Here is a 24,544-nt window from a genome sequence, read left to right as displayed (position 1 = left end):
ACAAATCAAATAATTTATTGAAACACACATTGAAAACAAAGAATAATAGATGCCATTACATACCATATATGCCATTTTACTTGGTTTTGAAGATAACGCCCAACAGATGGTCACCATCACGTTCAGCGCATTCTTCCAGGCGGTGAACAAAAGCCCGCATCACCCGCTCCAGCATGTCCAATGGGATTGCTTCCACAGCTGTACGTATCCTTGCCTTCAGTTCAGCCACGGTATGAGGACGTGTAGCATACACTTGACTTTTCAGGTAGCCCCACAAGAAGAAGTCAGGGGCATACAAATCGGGTGACCGTGATGGCCAATGAATGTCCCCAAATCGGGAAATCAATCGACGAGGAAAAAGACGCCGCAAGACAGTCATGGACCAGCGGGCCGTGTGGGCTGTTGCCCCATCCTGTTGGAACCATATGCCGTTGTTCATCCTTGGAAGGAGGAAGTCATGTAACATTTGGACATAGCGATTGCTATTGACCGTTACCGCACATCCATGAAGATCCTCAAAAAAATATGGACCGATGATGCCAAACGATGCCACACCGCACCACACCATCACACGTTCACTGTGCAGGGGTTGCTCATGCAGCCAACGAGGATTAAATGGCACCCAGTATCTGTAATTCTGTTTATTGACACTACCGTGCAGATCAAAATGAGCCTCATCCGACATCAGTATGTTGTTTCGCATCTGCGGCTCGGCTGTTAAAAGTTCCAAGCAACGCAACACAAAGGTTCGTCGGGCATGTTTATCTTGTTCGGTTAGTTTCTGTGTGACCTGCATTTTGTAGGGGTGGAAGTGGAGGTCTTCATGGATGATGCGCCGCAGGGAACGATCTGACATTCCTAGCACCAAGGCATGTCTGGCAGCAGAACGCCGAGGACTTCGGATCAGTGCTTGACGGGCCTCCTCCACTCGCTCCTGGGTCCGTTGTGTCTTTGGTCGCAACGGGCTTTTCTTTTTTGCACACGATGCAGTAGTCCTGAATTGTTGCGCCCACCGTACAATCGTTCTATGATCCGGGACGTTCTGATGTCGGCCCACTTGGAAATGGCAACGAAAGAGTCGCTGCACGGTGATTGGAGACTCGTTATTTTTTAAATACGCCTCAACGGCGAATGCTCGATGTTCCGAACTCCACAAGGCCATACTTACAAATGGCAGTCCTTCCTCAACGCAGCGCGCACACACGTCGTTGCGCAGGCGCAACAGCGACGCCGTACTTCGTGACTCAAATCAGGCTATTCATTCCGCCGGACCCTGTACATTTTAATGAGATCCCAGTTTCACTTTTAAAATACTAATTTATCATTCAGGTGTAATTAAATTGATCTGTATTTGGTGTTGTTTTTTTTAATTACCTTCTATTTTGGTCAGTAACTTTGACCCAAGCAAAATAACTGATATTAAACAGCAAGATTATCATCTTCACATATACTTACTTCCCAGGCATCTTGTCACTCTCCTTTAATATCATCAGAGCAGCCTGGACAAGGCATGTGCATGTAGCTCCATAACCAGGATTTGTTCCACAAACCTACAAGAAAGGAACCATAATGTGAATCTCAGGAACTGCAATTTTTCTTTACATTGCAGTATCTGTTATTTACATGGTTCTCAACAAAAGTGGTTTGTGTGTTTCTACACCAGAGTACAATATTCAAATACGATTGCAATGCTGCATAAACCCAAATTTCAGACTTTTCCCCCAAATTAAAATTTTCACAATTGATTGGCAATAGACGAATACACAGGACATGTATCTCCACTACACCAAAGTGTTATACTTTGCTCAAATGTTTTAATTTACAACCAAGTTCTCTGTGAAATTGTGATTTAATCAAGGGAGAGGACAGATGCAATTTCATTTGTCGACAGCTGTGTTTTTCTTGCCTGCATGTAGCAGGTCTGCTCTTATGCCTTGAGTCAAATTAGGAATAGCACACATTAATCAGCCAATACAGGCATAGCTGTTTAATGGTATAATTATCCATAATTTTACAAATCCAGTGTATCAAGAAATAACCTGTACCATTTTGAAATTTTTATGGATATGAGCATAATATGCTCTGGTTTTGTGAGGTAAATGTCTATAAATTTGTAATTTCTTTTTTCAAAACAAAACCCATTACAGTCACCTGGTTACATACATTAATTAAGGAGGTTAATGAAATATTTATCTGCACTTTCTGCTTTCACCACGTTAAATCATGATGCCTGGTGCAGAAAATGGCATCGCCTGCTTTGAAACTTGTTCTAATGCATATTTCATAATATCCGTTCTGTATGCAATACCATGGAATCTCATGCCAATTTTGTTGCATTGAGAACAAATAAACTGGATGTTGACGTTGTCAACACTGCATTCAAAATTAAATAAAAGATGCTGAACCATCAAATGCATCCGCATTCTGTTGGGACATGCTGGTAAGCCTCCATATTAAATTTTCAAAATTCTTGCAAAGAATGCCAATTAATTTGTAATAAAAATGCAATATAAGATATGATATTAATAAAATATTTTTTAAGATTCCATCACAATCACACACTTTTTCCTAATGAGCATGAATATACATATGCTTTCCAAATCTAGCCTTCATTTGTTTCAATTAGAAGCTTTCCAGATTTCACTATATTTGATGTCATTTTTGGTTCACCAGTCTGATGTTCTTCATGCAATGTTAGAATATCTGTTATTGCAGTATTGATAAAATTTATATTTGTACATCATCAATACAAGCAAAGAATTCATATTGGTCCATTTCTACATCTTAAAAGTCCATCAGAAAAAAATGTTATTTCAACTAAGAACTTGGTAGTATGCACAAAATGATGTTTTGTCTTCGTGCTCAGTGAACTTCAAACTCACTAAAAAATCGAACATGCCTCACTAAATAAATATGTGAGATACATAAAATAATTTCTACCATACCTTCACTACCATCTTCTTATTGGGAGGTTGTGAATGCTTGTCAGTTGGCTCTGCCATTTTTTCAGTCCAGCCTTCTCCAGAAATTGTAATTGAAAATTTAGTCTTCTTCATGACTTCTTCAGATGGGCCTGCATGGCTGGCATATCCAAGGGAAAACAGTCTAGGATACTGAAACAAGTATAAAAAGTAAGGCAAAAAAACAGGTTAAATGAGTGAAGACAAATAACCATGGGCATTCTCAATGATTCACAATTTGCATATTGTTCTGGATGTTCATGGAAGTACATTTTTTGTACAAAAAGTTACCTTACCCTTCTGTATTTACTAATTATTCCATTACTAACAACAAATCACGACAGATGCATGATACAATGGATATTCATTCCACAAAAGCTCCCTTGGCATTTCTGTCTAGTAATAAATACACGTTGGTCCATTTTTAATTATATGCAACTGTATTGATTTTATTATTATTATTATTATTATTAAACATCCAGATGTAAAAATCCAGTGGACTACATTGATAAGTTTTGTACTGGACTAAGCTATAAAAATTTATAACATAAATTTATTAGTTAAAAATCATCTACATGTATTGCCAGAAATCAGCGTTGTTCTTTTGAATGATAAAATCAAAATACACGGTCAATGAAAGTTCATACCTAGGATCCAATATATAGGGTGTCATTAAATAAATGATACATTTATACTTTGTTATACCAAGGTAAGAATTATAGCTATACTGCCACTTGAAGATAAACTCTTAGAATTTCAGAACGTACCATAAAGATTCTAAATGTGAGTCCCATTCAGCTCATCCTAAACTCGTTGTAGCATGTTCCTGGCTATTGTAATGATAGCTGAGGTAATAATGAACTTTAATACATTAATATACAGTGAAACAGTGTTCCACAGACCTACTGAACAATGGTGCATAAATTTGTTTTTGCATGCTACTCAATCATTCAAAAACTCTCCACATTTCTGAAAGTGTAACATCCTTGTGGTGAGATGGTACCACTGATTTTGAAATCTCTAAGAATTTGATTTTTTTTGCTGATACAGATTATCATGTGGGTGTGCTTTGCAGTTCCTCTCATATTTCTCACTATAGAATAAAAATTCAAGTGTATCTTACCTGCAAAAGAAGCTTCTTTCCAAACTCAAATCTTGATAGCAGGGCACAAATAGCACCCATGAGAATAAGTACAATCACGGTCAGCAGATTCTTGCATTGCATGTAACATGCTACTTGCACAGGTCTCTTTTTCTCTTCCTCATAGAAATATCTCTGGCTCCGCAGAATAACTGAGCGGTCAGATCCAAGAAACGGCAAGCACCAGTCACTGACAATGTCACTCTTGTGAACTGGGCCTCTGTAAAGGACAAGAATGAAAAACAAAATATATGTTCTGGACAGGGCTGAGCTTATACCACTTCCATAAAACTAATGCCAATACTTGAATATTGTAGAATTGTTCAGAATACTTACACATGTTAAAACACAACATTTACATTGCAATGATACAATGTTTATCTACCACAGCTTTGCTTGGAAAATATTTTAGATTCACTTGCACTTTTCCTAATTCCAGAATATCTTGAATTATCAATTTACGTAATTTGCAGCAGATCTAGACTGAAAAAATTGTATTTTTGGTTTATTATATTCCATTGCTTTTTTTTTGCCCATGACCAGAGTGAGACTCAAACCAGGAACTTTTGGTTATGTGATCATAAGTTCACCACTCAATGTACTTAAGTACTAAGATGACTAAACTCTGAAAAAATCGTGACCAGTGCGGTGTGAGTTTCCACTTAGACCTGGTTATGACCCTTAAAAACATTGCACTTAAATACGTTTCTTATCCTTGAAGTAACATGATAATGGTTGCAAAGCACTGTTTTATTCACACATTTTACACCACATATAACAATACTTTCTGATAGGGAGACAAAAAAAATTGCCAATACTAATATAAAATTAACTATACCGATCCCATGTAAAACAAAATATTATATGATAATCCTGACTTGTTCATTCACTTTTTTTGTGCAAATAGGTAACTGCAATAGGCTTTCCCTCAGAAGCTGCCTATCTAGACATTTACTTTATACAATGAAAGTAGATGAATTACACCTTTATAGTGATAAAAATAACAACAAAATGGCAAAATTTTATACAAAGTTGCTACTGATAGCAATAGACTGTCCATTAATTGGCCCTATCCCTAGAAGACCCTCAGGGGTTCATTTGCCTTTATAATTAATATATGTAACCAAGTGACTATACTTGATTGTCTGATTGATTTGCTTCATTTTACTTCGCTTTTTGTGCCACTTTTGGCTAATTTTGCGAAGATGGGGATGAGTGATGATATGATGAAATTGATGAATGAACACTCACAAACATCCATGCCCAGGCCAGGATTCGAACCCAGGACCCCTGGCATCGTAGCGTGATGTGCTAACCAATCTGCTACTACACTGTCTTGTCCTAGAAAACAAACTGTAATTTGACATTTCCCTAACCAAAGTATATTTTAAACAAATGTCTATATTAATTGATGCCAATACAGTATGAATTCATTTGTCACATGTCTACAATAAATTATAATACCTTTTCTTAAGTTTTGGAGTAGTCTGTGGCAGGCGATCTGCAAACAATTTCTGTCTTAGGGTTCGAAGCTCATTATAATGAGCCAATCCATTGACTGCCGACTCCCAAGTGCCATAGTGAAGAACAGCTCCCTGGGGAAGAAAATTACAGTATTTTAGGTTTTCGCAGAAATGACATCTTTAAACTTACCAAAAAAATTTGTTCATTCACATGGATAGGCAGAGCAGACCATTTTCCTCTTTGGTCTACATATTATGCATAATTCAAATTTATATAATTTTGTGCTTTACAGCAGCAGGAATACTGATTATATGTATCTAAGAGAGATTTCACACAGGAGTGACAAGTAACATGTATTGTATGTCACTTTATTTGGTTTATTTTCCTTCGCTTTTCTGCCACTTTTGGCTAATTAAGGTTGAGTGGTAATATGATGATATGTCATACTACCATGGTGTGAAACCTTGCTGTTGATTAGTCCTTTCTCAAGTGTCGCTTGTGACTTCTGTGTGAAATCTTCCTTAGGGCACATACATAGTGGCAAGAAAACAAGTGAGAATGGAATAAAACAAAGATTTGTTTGAAAATGTGGAACACAAAAATCATTTGCTTTATGTTTCAACCATTGGATCACTAAAAATTGTATATTGGGAGTTCTTACCATAATTCTCACTTTTTACAAGTACTGCATATCAGTGGCATTTGGGGGGGGTACAAAAATTAAACCTTGTGTATGTGTGTGTGTGTATATATACATGCATACACAAATGAAGGAGGAGACAGTAAACACTTACCACATTAAAGGAGAAAGTTTGATATTTCGTGACCTAGGCCACATTTTCAACGGAGAAGAAAGAGGTTCACAGAATGATGAAGAGTAGGAGCACAGAATACTAACTTAGTCATTCTGTGAACCTCTTTCTTCTCCATTGAAAATGTGGCCTAGGTCACGAAATATCAAACTTTTTCCTTTAATGTGGTAAGTGTTTACTGTCTCCTTCTTTCCTTCTTCATTTGTGTTTATCTGCCCTTCTGGCACCTTTTCTCATCCTATTCCTTATATATAAAATCAAAGAAGGAGAAAGGAAACACTCACCAGACAATGGAAAAATTATAATTTTCGCAGTCTAATGCTGCATCTTCGGTGTAAGAAAAACATTGAACCAGAAGTTGGAGATCTGGTAGAGTTGTCAGGTCTCGATCATAGAAGAAGTAGTGCGTTGAACGGAAAAAACACTGCTGCATCACCAGGCTCGTCGAAACTGTGAGTGGGAGGGCAGGGTAGGGTGGAAGGGATGGGTTGCAGAATGGGGGGGGGGGCAGTTACTGGGTGGCCTTGTTCAGGCCAGGGGGTATGGTTGCACTCATGGCTGATATATAAGCCCTCTCCCATCTTTTGCGAACTGAGGTGTTGGCTGGTTGGGGTAAGAGATGGATGATCGCTACCTGGAAGCAGTCGTTGAAAGGGGTATTGTGGTTGTTTGTATGGACAGCGACAGTGAATTCCAGGTTGTGGGTGGAGGCATGGTGGTTATTGATGCAGAGGTTGAGGGTGGTAGATGTTTCCCCCAGATAAAAATCACCACAGATGTTGCAACATATAGAGTTTTTAATGCAAAATTGCCTAAATAATTTTTATTTATTTATTTATTTTTTCCAATTTATGACTATTTAAAAACAGGTTTCAACACCAGATAACAATTCCAAAACATATAAAGTTCTGGAGCTTATTCTGAGGTCATTTTGAATTTAATGGGATGGAAAATCAGGAGTTTGTAACATGAAAATTGCGAGCAAAGCTACATGTATTCATTTTAATGCAGGTTGCTATTTAGAGGGGGGGGGGATTCCCGCTCCTCTAACTTGATTCATTCCAAATCAGGAATAATCATTTCCCACCCACTGAATATGAAAATCATATTTTTAAATATATTGTACATACAAATTTCCACATCAGTGGATATATATATAAAATATCATTAAACTAATTTATGACAGATATGTACCGTATGCAGTGCCCTTTAGAAGCCATGTACTCAGAATTTTCTCAGACTTCTAGAAGGTGTTTTACAAGTACTATTCTATCAAATTTCGAAAACTGTGCCCTGTCTTTGACGTATGTTAACAGGACTTTTCAAATGATTGTTGACAGTTGTGTTGCCTTTTTTAAAAAAATACTGAATTGAGATGATTCCCGATCAACTCGCAAGAGATCTAACGTTGAAGTATTTGTAATACATTTGACACAGTAATTATTTGTAATGTAATTATATGTACCTTATGATGCTCTTCAAACACTGAAAGTACTATAATTGCATGTGCTAAACCGAAATCCTTCATATCTCAGAGCAAGCAAAGTTAGAGGAAAACCATACGCTCGAAATATATTTTTTCAACCGTTGGTGAACAATATGAAGAGTCGGTTTGAAGAGTTAGGTTTCTTTTCGGGTGTAGTCGAATTAAATGGTGACACGTTTATATAAAAAAGTGAACTTTAACGTAAGCGAAAGTATGTACGCATCGCCAGTCGAATATTTTCGCATCTATTTGGTCTAGGAATTAATTCGTGTGGTTGTTACGCACACATTGAAGCTGTAGTTCAAACACAAAATACATAAATACCTTAAGAAAAATATTGTCCATCGCGAGCCACCACTTTCGCCCATCTGTCAGGCAAGTTACAGATTCCGTGGCGAAAGAAGTCCTCATCCTTTGAAGCGATCCAGTCAGAGACCCATTTTTCGATATCTTCTGAAGAAGTGAACCGCTGTCCAATCAAATCGTTATTCATGCAATCGAACAAGTAGTAGTCCGAAGGAGCAACGTCTGGTGAATACGGCAGGTGGGGTAAAACTTCCCATCCGACATTTTCTAAATAGGTTTTGACCGGTTTTGTGACGTGTGGGCGAGCGTTATCATGTTGAAAAATAAGTTTATCATGTCTGTTCTCCCATTCTGGTCGTTTCCTGGCCAGAGCTTGCTTCAAACGCATTAATTGTCGTCGATAACGTTCTCCATTAATAGTTTCACCCGGTTGCAGCAGCTCATAGTACACGACACCGTTCATATCCCACCATATGCACAGCATAACCTTTGCACAGTGAATATCTTGTTTCGGTTTTGATGGACCTGGTTCACCTGGCTTCACCCAGGCCTTTTTTCGTTTCGGGTTCTCGTAATGGATCCACTTCTCATCGCCAGTAACAATGCGATGCAAAAACCCCTTTCTTTTCTGTCTTTGAAGCAGCAATTCGCAAATGGTTTTTAGTCTTTCAACGTCTCTGTCTTTCAATTCATGTAGAACCCAATGTGACATCTTTTAAATCATTCCCATGGCTTTGAGGCGTTTGGAAACTGTTGTTTGATCAACACCTAATGCTTCTGCAAGTTCTTCCTGCGTTTGACACGAATCCTGATCGAGCAATGCTCTCAATTCTTCGTCTTCAAATTGTTTTGGCTGTCCAGGTCGTTCTTGGTCTTCCAGGCCGAAATCACCACTTCTAAACCATGCAAACCACTTCTGACACGTTCGCTCAGCTAGCGCATGGTCACCATACATTACCACCAAAATACGATGACTTTTGGTAGCACTTTTCTGCATGTTAAAGTAATGAAGCAGAACACCCCGCAAAAACACTTTATCTGGCACAAACTGCGCCATGTTCAGTTGACTACAAAATGCTGTTGTTGACGAGTCACTCAACTGCCCTATACTACGAACGATGCACGCTGACAGGAGTTTTCAACGCATGTGTGTACCAATTGTACCAATTGGTGTGTGTGAAAGTGGGCTCAGTGCCATGAAGTTTACCATAACTGATTACAGAAATCAAAACCGGCTTTTTCTTTCAATAGACTCCCAGTGAATTGCTTTAATGCAGAAAAATTTGCAACAAAATGGATCAAGTCATAAACATTACAGTGTCCTTGACAATCCAACTGGCAAATCATCGAACCTGCAGAATCTCATTAATTTCGTGCATTCAACTGAATAATGTAATTTTCTTACAGTTTGACTTTAGAATTTAACTTGAAATGGTGTGTTTGTGATGCATTAAATATCAAAATTAGATCTTAAGCAATTTATGTCCAATTCTAAGCACATCTAATTCATAGGTAAATCCTCCTCCTTCTGATAAAATCACAAATCACACCCTGTTTTAATGTCTAGGAAATATCGCTGATCCATTTCAACTAGGAATGGTATCGAGATTAGACAAATGTGTCACCACTCAAACTTTCACAACGTATATATGTCATTAAAGAAAAAACGTTTCTTAGTAACATTTTTCTGCTTTACATTTTGTTCGACGCTGCAAACCATTTTATCCTGGATTGATGAAACTGGGCAGCACAGGCTCGCAATTGTCACTAATGGATTAACTTTTCAATTACAATACACAAAATAAATGACTTATTTGAAATATGAACAAAATATACGCTTGGTATGTCTGAATAAGACACAGTAATTTAAATTTATTTTAAGTAAATTCTTCAAATGTGATACCAAAGTTTCAAACGAGATCATCTCTGACATCAAGTATCGTCTCATTTTGATTTTGTAGAGATTCATTTCAGTGTCGTCTCCAAATTTAAGACTTTTCTTGTCTCAGTGCCATCTATATTTTCAAAAAATCTCTTAACATATAGGTTTAAGTACAGTTTTCCGAAGAACCTCTGACAAAATTTTAAAAATAATCGGTGAGGTAGCTACATTGTACCCCCCAAATTGGTCTGTCGTGTAGCATCTCTAAAACAAGACGAGGCAGGAATTGTAGAAGTATTTCGTTTCGGAAAATTCCATTTGAAAGAAGGTCAGTCATATATTCTTCTGATCCAGATTTATATCTTGGAATCGACACAATCACCTGTTTTGTACCCTCTTACAAGAAGGGCATTCGTCTGCAGCGTGATTTTCTGAAAGTAAACTTTATTTCATTCCATCGTTCCACACACATTTTAAATAATTTTCAACTCCTTAAAAAGATTTTCAAACACACAGATCAATGAACCAACTAATAGCAAGCACAATGTAGTACATGTAGAATAAGTTTACAACAGTTTGAATTCCTGTGGTAAGGAAAATAATGCTTACAATTTACGCTTTTTGTATAGAGCAATTAGAAAATACTAGGTTCTTTTAACAGTAGCATCTTGTATCTGAGAGGGGGGGGGGTACAAGGGGTACAACTAGAATCTTCGATTTAGGGGTTACAGTACCCTCTTCAAAAATTTAGGGGGTACAATGTACCCCTATACCCCCTGTTCCTACACCACTGCTGCATATTATGTGCACATTGCAATAATTATTAAAACATACCTTTGCTCCACCTTCAACTTCACCTGAGAGATATGTCTCCACTGTATTGACTTCACCTGAAAAGAAAGTACATCAAAGTAAGAGATTTCTCAATTTTCATAGAGAAGCTATACATCAGTCAGAACAGTGTACAATTTTAAAAAATTCTTCAGAAGTTTTGAATAGTAATTACCTCCCAAATAATAATAAAAAAACTACATAACTCAATAACACACAGTTTTTTGGCTTGAAATGTAAAACAATCAATCCTTTTGGCATTGCATAACTTATACCAATAAATGCTCTGCATCTCCCATATGATTTCTGTGTTTTCAAAGGGACCCTCCAATTGTCCATGCTGCCAGACCAAAAAAGAAAATGGACTGTTGCAAAAGATTTAACCAAATAGTGAACAAGAGAACATCTTTATTTTTTTTGCAAAAAAATAAAAAATAAATGAAGTTAATCATATATTTATACGTCAATATGTTTCTTTATACTTTATTAAAGTAAAGTGCTCCCCTGTGCTTAGCACCATGCCATGAAGGCGTATAGGGGGTGTGAGGGTAACGCCCCACACTTTCTTGATCCTGTCATGTGAGTGGGGGTGATGTGATCAGCATCATGCCCTTGACTGCCTTTACCCCCCAGAGTTTCCCCCAGGTACCCATGTCATTCGACGCTGGGGGGGCGCCGGGGCCACGTCCAACGGTAGAAAAGTTCCCAGATTTGAACGGCTGGGGATCGAACCTGGGACCTTTAGCATGGTAGTCAGACACGTTACCGACTGAGCCACCGCAGCCACCTTAACAACTTTCTAATATAACTATAACAACACAACAAAAAAGCATGCTAAATCAACTGGTCACTAACATAATAACACGTTAATTCAAATTATTAGATGAGTTGCAGTTTACTTTCTCTCTGTAGACAAGGTTTCCATTAAGAGGCCCTAGTGCAGAGCAAAAAGTGAGGGGGCAACTGCCCCCCACCATCCCCCCCCCCCTAATTGCTGCCACAAGTTTGTATAGATATCTGATATCAATCTATCAGTCACTACGACTGTGTTTCAGTATCAATATTGGCCATAATCGTATTCACACACAAGCTATTGTGACATGAAAACCATAATTTTTTCAACCAAAACATGCTATGAAGTGCTGAAATAATGCACACAGAAAATAATCTTTCTTTATACCACACGAGGCATTCTTGTAATAAGGGTGTCCGTGTGTGTGTGATATCATGTAAGATATCAACAATTACTTTTCAACTCTTCAGTTTTCTAAAGAAATTACCTCCAAACTTATCCTGAAGGAAAACAACTCCTAAGTCAGACGGTATGCTGTCAAATCCACATGCACTCACAATATACACTCCTTTCTCCTTAGCTGCTTTGTCATACTTCAGTTGCATCCCCTCCATATACTGAAAAAATTAAAACACAATTAACAACATGTACCTGAAATAATAGATCTTACTTCCTTTTATGTATGCATGGGGGTGGGAGGGCATACTTCTTACTTTGCATAAATTTTTGCCACTTTTAGCTCAACACAATGATGAGAATGATTGGTGATTTAATTAAATTAATGAAGGGGCCCTCACGCGAGATTCAAATGTGGAAATCTTTGGTTCACACAGCCACCAAGCCACCAAGGCAACATGTACAGGGTCAACAAAGTTAGTAATAAGGTGTGTTTTATACAGTGTATATTGATACACATGTAGATTGACTTGTATCTTGTGCAAATATGCTGTATAAAGAAACAAACTGCTGCAGTACTATTCGAGGCCAGTGTACACACATGAAAAAAGATACACATTGGATATACGACAATCTATACAGTTGGTCACTAGTAAAGAGTAAAGTAATGACAAGTAATGGATTATTTTTTGTAGAACAGAACAATGACAATTAAGTTCGCAAACTCCCCACCATTTAGCACTGAAGGCAGCACTATACAAGCAGCTCTGTAAGATTTTGTAACCTTGGTATTTCAGTGTCTCGCAGCAGTGTTCGTGTTGACATGTGGCAGATTTGTGCTGAGTGGTGTGCATTATTGTTTGTGCTTGTGAGTGTGCACTGTCGTGAAAATGGCCGAGCTGGAATTAGAGCAACGAACAAACCTCAATTTTCTGGTGAAACTGGGCAAGAGTGGGAGTGACAGGGAATGTTAGTGCTGGTGTACAGCAAGAATGTCATGAAGAGAACAGCGGTGCACAAATGGATGAAACTGTTTTCTGAGGGAGTGACTGATGAAGAAAGGGTAGGGCAGCCACTAACGAGCTGAAGAGAAAAACATTGCCAAAATTCATCAAATTGTGCTTGCAATTCGGCGACTGACCATGACATTCATAGGACAAACAGTTAACCAAGTGTAGTATTAGGGAGTGCTGCAAAGGTTGCGTGAAAAAGTGAGACACAAACGACAACAACTCATGGCTCTTGCATCATGACAATGTCTGTACGGAAGTTTTTGACCAGGAGACAAATAACTTTGGTAGACCATTTACATACTCACCTGACCTTGGCCTCAATGACTTCTTTCTTTACCCGAAGGTCAAACAAATTTTCAAAGAAAGACATTTTGATGACATTGAGTACATTAAGGCTAATATGATGGCAGCTCTCAAGGCCATTCCCAAAACAGAGTTCCAAAATTGCTTCGAAGGGTGGAGTAGGTGCTGGAATCAGTGTATAGCTTCCCAAGGGGAGTACTTCGAAGGTGACCACAGCACTATTCAGCAATAAGGTATGTAGCATATTTTCTAGGATAAGTTCGCAAACTTAATTGTCAAACCTCTTATATAATTCTACTGATTATCAAGTAATAGGAAAGTTTACTATGGTCATAATTTTCTATGGTGCAAATATATATTTTTATTAAGAGTACATACAAACCACAAAAACCGAATGGTTTATGCACTGATTGATAATTATTGAGAAAACCAAAGTAAAAAACAATTTCATAATACCTATAACGCAATGAATTTCAAATACATTACATGAGCATTCTATTACACTAAATATATGACCATAGAAAACTGTATAATATATATGCGACATAAACACAGGTGCAAGACATTAAATCTTCCAGTTACCTTACCATTAATTTATTAATTTTAATTCAAAACTACACACCTGTGGTTCTCCACTAACATCTACATGATGTGTTCCACTGTAAATGCAAGCCTTCACAACAGGTTCACCATAAAACCTATATGGGCCAACACAGTTTATAACAACTCGAGTTTGGGCAGCCATTTCTTGCAGTGATTTATCATCTTTAATATCAGCTACTATTACTGGAACTTTACTCAAATCCTCTCCTAAAAACAAAATTTAAAAATTAGTGTATTTGTTGTTTTCTATTTGTTATTGTATGTATCTTCATTAATGTAGTTTCAGCATGAAACTTTACATTAATAAATCTTAGAAACTTTACCATTTAAAAAAAGCACATAATAATCACAGAAAATTTTAAATTTTGGCTTAGTACTCAATATAAACCCCGTATTCAGTGGCATGATGAGCACTTTTCCTGTTTCCTCTCTCAATATGCTACCTCCCTCTCCATCAAAAATTTGCGATCTCTTTTTCTTTTTTCCTAATACATTGAAACCCTGATTTTACATTCCTTGACTTTTCACTTAACTTTCGTGGCCCTCCCATTACAGCAATACATTAAATTTTTTTCTCAAATTACAATTTCCGACAGTATAAGTTTTCTGGTCATAAACCCCTGAAGAACATGTAATCAGTGGCGAAGCGTGGGGTCGCTGGACAGGTAGGCACAGGACGAAGCAAGGGGGTTGGGGGAGGGGGTGGCTGTGCATTTTTTTAGGAGCAGCAATTTTTTTATATGCTAAAATAAGAGAAATATAGCCCCTGTGTAATCGTCATATATTGTCTGAATCTCATCGACTGCTGTTCAAAAATGGTGGAACAGGGATTGAAAACGATAATGTGGTGATTAACACTTTCGCCTTGCAATCAACATGTAGAAGGTTCGATTCCCCATGGAGGCATATTGACAGTGGTTCAGACTCTACTTTAGACTAGTCTAGCTGAGCATATCTGAGAATAAAGTGGACTTTAAACAACCTGATTCAATTAAATAGAGATGCTCCGGTCTCGAAAGCCAGAAAACAGCGGTGATGGGATTTGATGCGCTTACCTCTCATCACACAATAAACAAGTTGCTCTAGCAGACCCTGGCCATCGGACACCGTTTTAATTTTAAATTGAAATTGTAGTTTTAATTAATTTACACAAGTGATTCTCATTAAAATGCTTAGCCCTAAAAGATTGCAAGAGGTAATTTTTGATATTTTAGAAATATAATGATCTATTTTTTAAAGCTGGTTGTAAAAATTATTTGTTACTTCAATAACAGTCTCGTAAATATCTCTCGCATTAAAGAAATCTATGTTACATAATTGTCACTTTCTATTTCTTTCTTTTTAATGCTGAACCTCCATGGCGGATTGGTTACCATATCTTGCTACCACAACAGGGACCCCGGGTTCGAATCCCCACCTGGCCATAGGTTTTCCTTGTGAGTGTCATCCTCATCCGCATCTTCGCAATTAGCCAATAATGGCAGATAAACCAAGCAAAATAAACTAAATCTTATCAATCATTTATTTCTTTCTAACTCTTTCATTCATCCCGTCGTTTGATACCCAGTTGAGGCACATAGTGGTTAGGATCCCACTTTAAACTGTACTTCCAGTCCTAATTAGCCTTGCTGTGCATAAAGTGGACCTAAAACACCAAATCAACCAATCAACCAACTCTTTCATTCATTCATGTAGTTCTTCTTTAGCATGTAGTTTTTTTTTGTTGTTTTTTTAAAACTATAATACGATATAAAGTAATGCTAAATGAGAACACAGGCAACTCACTGTGTAATACATCGATCAGAAGGTTTTAGAAACATGGATTTTCTCAATATGTTTGCACGTGTACCTTGCCCTTCTTAAAAGTAGCACGTATTCAGTTATGTTATTAATCATTGAAGAAATACCATCACGGAGTATGTAGCAATTAATATCATTCCCCTCCTCAAAGTAACACAATACTTTCCCTCTCTGAATCTGAATTGGTACAGGGCAAACCAACACTTCATGCTAAGCTCTCTCTCAAGAAAGCTGAAAGCACCAAACTTAACACTGGTAACTAACTTACATGCATTATTTGTAGTTAGAATACTAATAATGCCTAAGTTGATAGATTAGGAGGCCAGATTTAGAGATGTTAGTAACATTTTTTCATGATGTGTTTACAGCTGGGTATGCCTCTTCCATGGAAACGCTGCTTCAACAAGCTCTCATGCTTCGTCATGTGCTCGTGCATGATCTCTTCAGAAGAATGAGGCCAGCCTCGATGTGTACATTGCAGGCGAGCATGCCCAGAAATTATACTTTCCTGCATGAATCACACATCATGCTACGGGAGCAGCTGAGACACTCTCAGATGGCCCTCACTGAATGTGCAGATAAAGAGTTCCAGGCAGGGTTGGAAATATGCTGTAATTATCGTTAAGACCCAGAATTTCAGTTCTCTTTTATTAAGCGTAGTTTATTGAAATTATAAGTAATAAAATAATCAGTAATAAGACAAATATATCAGGGTAGGCCCAGCCTCCAGGCCTCTTATGGTGTTTCACCACTGCATGTAATAAGGTTCCACTATATTTGATTTGCACTTTCTTTTCATGAGATTTAAAACATATCTTTTTACCAACTATGAAACACCAAACTTTTAATATACTGCAAATAAATGTAAGTAATGAAACAAAACTTAATATGATGCAAAACATGAATTTTGTTGCATGTGTGAAAATTTCACTCCTGGGAGTATTTCAGTACTTTTTCAAACATGTCTATAACAGATAGAACTTCAAGACATTACCTGTTTTCTTTTCAATTTCCTTCAACACAGCATCAAGTTTCTCTTTGCTTCTGCCAGAGATGCCAAATTTAAGGCCACCCATTTCTTTACATATTTTTAACGTTTCTTCAACTGTGTACTTTCCAGTAAATCCTGTTGCTCCATACACAATAAAATCAAGTGTGCGCAAATTTCCAGACGTCATTTTGTATTGTATTCTGAAAGATAAAAATCTATATAAACTTTACATTGCATAAAATAAGATGAATGAATATAGTGAAGGACTGCATACCATGGTGTGAAGCAAAAGAAGAGAAAAAAATTCAAATTCAGCCGTAGATTTGAATATACAAAAATTCAAGATCAAACCAACTTGCTGGGTTCTCACAGAAACAATTGATACAAGAGGTATTCACTCAACTGAAATCAGTTAAGAGTAGTCTCACTAGAAACTTCTAAGCATTTTACTGCATTATATCATACAAATTTATTTGTGTGGTCACATCAAATTCTGAACAGATTTCTCGTTCATATTTTTAACTATATTAAAAAAAAAAATTGACAGTATGCAAGATAAAAGCATACTTTAAAATGTGCAGTTAGGTAAGTGTTCCATCATATTACCTTTGGGTTAGACCAATTGTATCATTTCAATAATCTATAAGTTTATCCATGATTGTATAATGCCGAGCAATGTTATATTCCCCGAGAGCTTTATTAGCACATTTTAATAAACACACACTCTCCTTTCCCCTGCACTTGATAGATAGGGTGAAGTAGTGCTTGTGATAACTAGGGTGTGCATTTACTTGTGCTAATTTTTTGTAAAAACATATTCTAAAAAGTGTGTATTATGATGCATGCATGCACACACACACACACGCAGAGAGCAGATATATACAAGGTTATACGAATACCCCCACTGCCCACATAATTCCAAAAATTGAGGGAATTTACATCTAGAAACCCATATTTCCTTTGTGATTTTCAAATTAATTAACTTCTCAACATGGATTGAAGAAGAAAGACTATTTGCAAGCAGAAAATGACTACTATCCATGTCAAAAATATTGAGCCCTCTGTTTACTTGCTTGTAAAATTGTACTCAATACGAGAAAAACATTCAATTATATCTCACTGGAAAGACAGAAGTTTCTGCTTTTAGTCAAAAGCAAGACAAAGTGATTTTAACTTTGTTCTCTATTCAGGCAGAAATGTTGGTAAAAGTGTAGTTTTTCTTGTGTTTTGTATGTGAGCCAAATTTAATTGTGTGTAGCAGCTTCTTGTATACTAATAATAAGTATACAATTCCAGTATTATTAATATTAGACCCATTACTAACCCGACCCATACTACAAAATATAGATGCTAATACAACATGAAGTATTAAAACCCCTTTATTAGGAATAAAATTGTATAATGAATCTATTACAGTATGTAAATTGTTATTCGTACACATAGAATTTCCGAGGAAAAAATGTTATATCTACTAGTAAATATAATCATTTTCAAATGTACCTGGAAATTAATGTTAATAAAGGTTTCACCAACAAATGTCAATAAAAATGTATCTTCAAAGTGTATAAACAGAGCATATTATTTGTGGAGAAAAACACGCTGTTTCATGCAACATTGTTATTCATACAGGCAAGAGTTTCAATCTTCCTCACATACAGTACCACCACTATTCTGGCAATTTCGTGCAGTTTGCAACTTCGTAACAAGTTTGAACATGCAGGCACGCTCCCCGTCAAGCGGATTGCTGGCGTAGGTATTGTTGTTGGCCTATCGTCTATCTATCAGCGTGTTCGAAATGGGCAAGGTGAAGGAACTTAGTTCCGATCTGAAGGGTGTTGTTATAAATTTGGCCCTTAGGTTATTCGTTAAGAAAAATTGGACAAACAGTCAATAAATCACACTCCACAGTTCAATACACAGTAAACAAATTTAGAGAGGAAGGTTCAACACAGAATGTGTGGAGAAAACCAAGAGAGAGACGGTTGAATAAACGTGATGGACGCTTTATTTTAAAAAGAGTGCGAGAAAACCACCGACTAAGTGTTCCTCGGTTACGGCCGTTAGTAGAAAATGTTGCTGGCAAGATGATGTCCGATCAAACTGTCCGACGTGCCTTGTGGAAGCATGGATATCATGGCAGAATACCGTGAAAGAGGCCGTATGTAAAAAGGTGAATCGCAGGAATAGACTTTCATTCACGAAAGAGCACATCCACAAGGACCAGGAATTTTGGGATAGTGTCATATGGTCAGACGAGTCCCAGATTAATACATACAGGTCAGATGGGATAAATAGGGTCTGGAGAAAATCAAATAAAGACAATGATCACATTAACACAGTTCCAACAGTTAAACACGGTGGTGGGTCATTAATGATTTGGGGCTGTATGTCGTCCAAAGGTACCATCCAGTTTATTGATGGTATCATGGATGCATACATCTATTTGGACACATTGAAGAACAATGTACAGCAGAGTGCCCAAAAAATGGACATGCTACCGAACTACAGATTCCAACAAGACAATTACAGTAATCATAAGGTTCGAGTTAACATGAATTGGCTAATATGGAATGTCCCCAAACTACTACAAACACCAGCTCAAAGTCCAGACTTAAATCCCATTGAGCATTTGTGGGCAATTTTGAAGAGGCGAGTCCATAAAGCAGGCGTCAAGTCCAAACAAGAGTTGAAAACTGTTGTGCAAGCCGAGTGGAATAAAATAAGCTTTGAAACATGTCGGAAACTGGTTAATTCTATGAAGAACAGGTGTCAAGCAGTAATTAAAGCCAAATGATACACAGCAAAGTGTTAGAACTGTCAGTCAATTTGTTTTGAATATACTTTTTTCTTTTATATTATTAAGTGTACGAATAGAAAAGTTGTACAAAAAATGGCATGTTTCTCTTTCAGTTTCATTTAATTTATTATTGTCATTGGTTATACAGAATTTGGTTAAGATTTTATGTTCCTAATGATATTAGTTATTGAATTGTAAAGAAACAATTTCAAAAGAGTGTATTTCCTTTCAGATATTAAAGCATTTTCTTTGAAAATCCATGTGTACGAATAAGAATGTTGCATACTGTACAATAACAACATACTTATTTATCACATTGATTGCAACTGTAAAAATCACCAGACTATCACAAGGCCAACTCAAAATAATTAAATAAAACACAAATGACAAAACCAATATGAACTTATCACCCCTTAATTAAAGTAGCATTAGTAGATTTACCAGCCCCCCAAAAAAATATATATATTAATTGAAACTTGTTCATGTGGAAATATCTCAGCCTTATATAATGGTGTTATCATCTGTGGAAGGAAAAGGATGACCCCATATTTTATTGGGCAAGTTCTTGCAAGGTGTGGGGAGAAGAAACATACAGGACTTTTATTTAATTATCCAGTTCAACGCTTTTAGTCATCCTGTCTCTCTTCATCAACCCACGACTCCTTGCTTATTACAAGAGCTGCAGCTGTGAAACAGACCAAGATATAAAAGCAATATTTCAGGTGGGATGTGGCAACACATTAAATGTTGAAACCATCACCACTACTCGGCACAATGATTAAGTGAATTTTGCTAGATAACACACAATTTAGATGTGTCTTGTTCACAATACTTTTAAAAATGTTAGTTGACATGAAGGCTTCTCATGTACAATTTTTATGCACTGGTGTCACTGGTATGCACTTTTCCTCCTGTTTCCCTTTGTTATTAAACTGCTGTACACAGTGGGTGAGTTATTATTGTACACAGAGAAGACTGAGAAACAACAGGTCACAGGTTTGAATGTTTGGTAAGATCTCTCCTAGGGCCCGTTCCGAAAGTCGCACGAGTTTAACGCGTTAAACGAGTTATAGTAACTGGCTGTCCCATAAGTGCTTCCATGCGTTTCATTATGCTGTCCCAAAAGTCGCATTCCGTGCAAGAATGAGATTCACCAAACGCACGGGCCAGGAGGCTGGTTTTTTCCGTGAGAATCGTCTGCTCCTTGCAGACAAAGTGCATGCTGATGGATTCAAACTGCACTAATTCGGAAAATGTATTATAATTTTAACAGAGACCGATATGAAGCAACGTGCACAAGATGAGTATGCCTTGACCGTTCTTAGAATGTGATTAAAATGAGTAACAGTGTCCACAGTAGAGTTTATTTTTGCCGTAAGGACATTCCTTCCGCTGACGCCATGCGGAAACTTTCTCTAAACAAAACCCTGTGCCTGCGCTTTCGCCTAGAGTATTCCATAAGTCTGTAAAATAACTGGTTTCACCAGATTCACGAGCCCAGTTATTTTCATTGAATGCGTTTGTTTCGTTAAGACTTTCGGAATGCACCCCTGGACTTTAATTCAAATAGTCCTCATTGTTGCACTCAATCTAGCTGTTTAAATGTGAGACATAAAAATTATACTGAGAAAATGACGTTCATATAAAGTTGAATTGAGTTAAGTTCACTTTATACACAAGTAGGCTAATTGGGACTGGGTCTAGTTTAAAGCAGATCCAAACCATTATGTGCCTCCACTGGGTATTGAACCCGGGACCACTTGTTTATTACAAGGAGACAACGTTCATACAAAGATAAGAGCTTGAAAATGTAACAACTCTGTAGTACAGCAGGAATGTGGCTTCCATTTGCAATACGAGGAATATTTTAATTATTATTTTATGCTCCGACAATACTTTGGATCAGACCGATGGAACGAACTTTCACAATTCCTACACCATGTAGCGAAGTGGCAATGCTGTGGAAGTTGCCTGCAACCTTCAGAGTCTGAGATTCACCACACCCTGCCATACATCATGTACCCCTTTAACATATAAGGAGCGCGAAATAATACCATCTCTGATCATATATGAGGTACACACTTGTGGATTTGAATTAAATGTGTTATATGAACAGATGTTTTCATTGAATTTGTAATTATGCTTTCATGTTTGCAACATTCCCTAAAATATGGATTTTTAATTATCTAGTCAAGATCTGCATTTCATACTTTCACAGAGGTGCAAAAATAATCAACACAAAATCTCAATATTAAATGTGGAGTTGATTGTGAACTGTAAGGTGTTGCATTACCCGTTCATATAAATTGGAAGAAAAAACTACAATTTTTAGTGATAATAAAAAATTGAGTTAAGATTAATTTTCAGATAACGCTTATTAAAAAAACAGATACTGGAGGCTTTCCAATGAGATATATGTGAATTTCTTCCTCCCATGGAGTACAATTTTACAAGTACGTAAACAGAGCGCTCAATATTTTTGACATAGGTAATAGTTGCTGGGGTTTATTGAAGGTTTTTGTCCAAAGTAAGACGATCATGCGCTAGACCAGAGATATTCAAACTACCCAAACTTTACTTATGATAATTTCACGGTTCATTAAAAGTTTAAGATGTAATGAAATTATTACCTTTAATAGGTAGATGGACCAGGTAATCAAAATAATTCGTTGTGTTGGACTTGTATTTGAATTATAACTAGAAACTGTATTTCTAATCCATCTCTGGCTGGCAAATCAGTTGAAATGGAAGCACTGACTGGGCACTTTGCATTGTCTTTACCTACAATTTTAACATTTAACTTACCTTCCCACGTTTTAAACTTTGACCATTCTTGACTTAACTCCTGAATAAGCCACATGATGTGGCGAAAGCTACAGTGAACGATAAGTACATGCTAAAACTGGACTTTAGTTACTTAGTGAAATGATGGCATGTGGTGCAAGTTCAACTTTCCCCACACACATTCCTTTATTCATTCTAATTATTAAGGTGTATAGCCAGCAAAATTGCCTCACTCAAGGAGTTTTATTTTGCTCATTACTTCTAGATTTGTGTTCTTGACACCAATGGTTCTGTATATAAGTCCTGGTCAGAGCATGGGTGCTTCTTTTATCATGACACATCCTCATTGTTGCATTTAAGCTAGACATAGAAAAAAAACATTGTAAAATCATTTAGTCTGATTAAAGCTTCATGTGTAAAACTGAAAAATTGCTACTTTTTCTTGTTTTGCTCACAATGAATTCATTTTATGGTAACAGTTTGTTATATCTGAGACCCATTTCTTCATTTTTACAGAAGAAACTACTTATGGAAATGAGTTTCTCTAAGGTTTCCAACGTTCGTTGAGGTATTTTCTTTCATCGTGGAATCTATTTTTACCGGGAAATCATGTATTTTTCAAGAGAAATATCTCGCCATTGCTTTCGCTATGTGAATCGGATGCTGCATACATTTGATGACGTAAGCCCCTGTCAGTGTTTCAAATCCTTTTTTTTTTTTTTTAACTATGCTTGCCTAACCTAACCAAACCTTATCGGAATTGGTTCGTGGGGCTATCTGTGAATGGTTCGTGGGGCTATCAGTCAGCTACCCGTGCAGAATGTAAAATTTGCACACGTGACGAACACGATAGTAGGTATTTTTCGGTTAAGAAGGTTGGTAACACTGCATACCTACAACAGTAGTCAACCTCTGCCCGCCATATTGTGTGTTACGGAAGCGAAGAAAGGAATAACAAAAACTACTCTGTGAAAAATTGTGTTTGTCTTCATGTAAAAAGCATAATGGCACCTTGAACTATGTTCCGCAAGACACAATTGGTAAGTACGAACCATGCGAAACACAAAATATCAGATTTTAACGTGTCTCCGATATAACGAACTGTTACCCATTTTATTAGTTATTAGATACAAAAGAAATATTGTGTATAAAAGAAATGCATGTGCCAGTAAGTGTTTGTATATATTTATTATTCATGATAACATGACATGTAAATCATATTTGTCCAAATCGTTTTGAGCAATTCTTATGTCTAGTTTCCCATCTCATGTTCATAAATTCTCTACTCTACACCTTTCATGCCTGTTTTAGCAGGATGAAACTATTCAAGCAGTTTCTCAAAGCAGCATCCAGTGGAAATTCCCAGAAATGCTCACTGTTTATGGAATGATTATGAATTGACAAAACGTGATGAAGTGATGTCCTCATTTCTCAAGAATGCAGGACTGATCTTCATGGCTAAGAAAGGGCGAGTCTTTGATGTGTGACAACAATTTTCACAAAATTGAACAAGAGAAATACATGATCTCATTAAAAGGTCTACAATGATGATTCATAAATGCTGTGACTGAAATTACAGCACACAAAATTTTGCACATGCTGGGTGCTCAAAATGTTAATCAATGAACACAAGATGGGTTCCGTGCTCAACTTCCTCGCACTCTATGCAGAGATAGATCAGTTCCTAGACGGTATTGTGACTGGAGATGAAAGGTGGGTTGACCACCACATACAGGAATCCAAGCAATAGTCACTTCAATGGCACCATACGCACTCCCTCAGAACTTAAAAAAAAATCAGAAGTTCAATTTCAGCACACAAAATCATGGCTTCAGTTTTCTACTGCTTCCTCCTGGGCGACTTCATGATTCCTGGCACAACAATTATTGATGTGGAATGTTGTCAGATCCTGGAATGGCTCGGAAAGGCCATTCAAAACAAAAAGAGAAGAATGTTGACATGCTGTATTTGTCTGCTTAACGCCAATGCTTGGGTCCACAATGTGCATGTCACATTGTTCTTCTAGAAAGGTAGTCTGGATCTTGCATCCAGTGACATTTACTTGTTTCTTCACCTAAAGAAGCATTCCCACGGAAAATGGTTCAACACTGATGACTTGATGAAAGGAGATATCATGATGTGGTTTACACAGGTAGCTGGCAGACTTCTATGATTCTGAGAT

At 37.1% G+C, this 24,544-nt stretch overlaps 1 protein-coding gene across 4 annotated transcripts in view; it reads right to left on the bottom strand.

Annotated features, from left to right (window-relative positions):
* The window catches only part of LOC145978669 (saccharopine dehydrogenase-like oxidoreductase), a 32,762-nt gene that overhangs the window by 3,380 nt on the left and 4,838 nt on the right, over window positions 1-24,544 (bottom strand). For all 4 annotated transcript variants that reach the window (XM_083111439.1, XM_083111440.1, XM_083111442.1 and 1 more), the window contains 8 exons: window positions 16,785-16,981; window positions 14,010-14,197; window positions 12,163-12,292; window positions 10,886-10,941; window positions 5,566-5,696; window positions 4,084-4,321; window positions 2,946-3,113; window positions 1,456-1,550 (listed from right to left, as the gene is read on the bottom strand). In XM_083111439.1, coding sequence (XP_082967565.1) covers window positions 1,456-1,550; window positions 2,946-3,113; window positions 4,084-4,321; window positions 5,566-5,696; window positions 10,886-10,941; window positions 12,163-12,292; window positions 14,010-14,197; window positions 16,785-16,968 — 1,190 coding nt within the window. In that variant the 5' untranslated portion in view covers window positions 16,969-16,981. The remainder of the gene's footprint in view (window positions 1-1,455; window positions 1,551-2,945; window positions 3,114-4,083; window positions 4,322-5,565; window positions 5,697-10,885; window positions 10,942-12,162; window positions 12,293-14,009; window positions 14,198-16,784; window positions 16,982-24,544) is intronic.

This window comes from Lepisma saccharinum, chromosome 25 (assembly GCF_977018435.1).
Source record: "Lepisma saccharinum chromosome 25, izLepSacc3.1, whole genome shotgun sequence".
NCBI classification, from domain to species: Eukaryota; Metazoa; Arthropoda; class Insecta; order Zygentoma; family Lepismatidae; genus Lepisma; species Lepisma saccharinum.
This window is presented reverse-complemented; position numbering and strand designations above follow the sequence as displayed.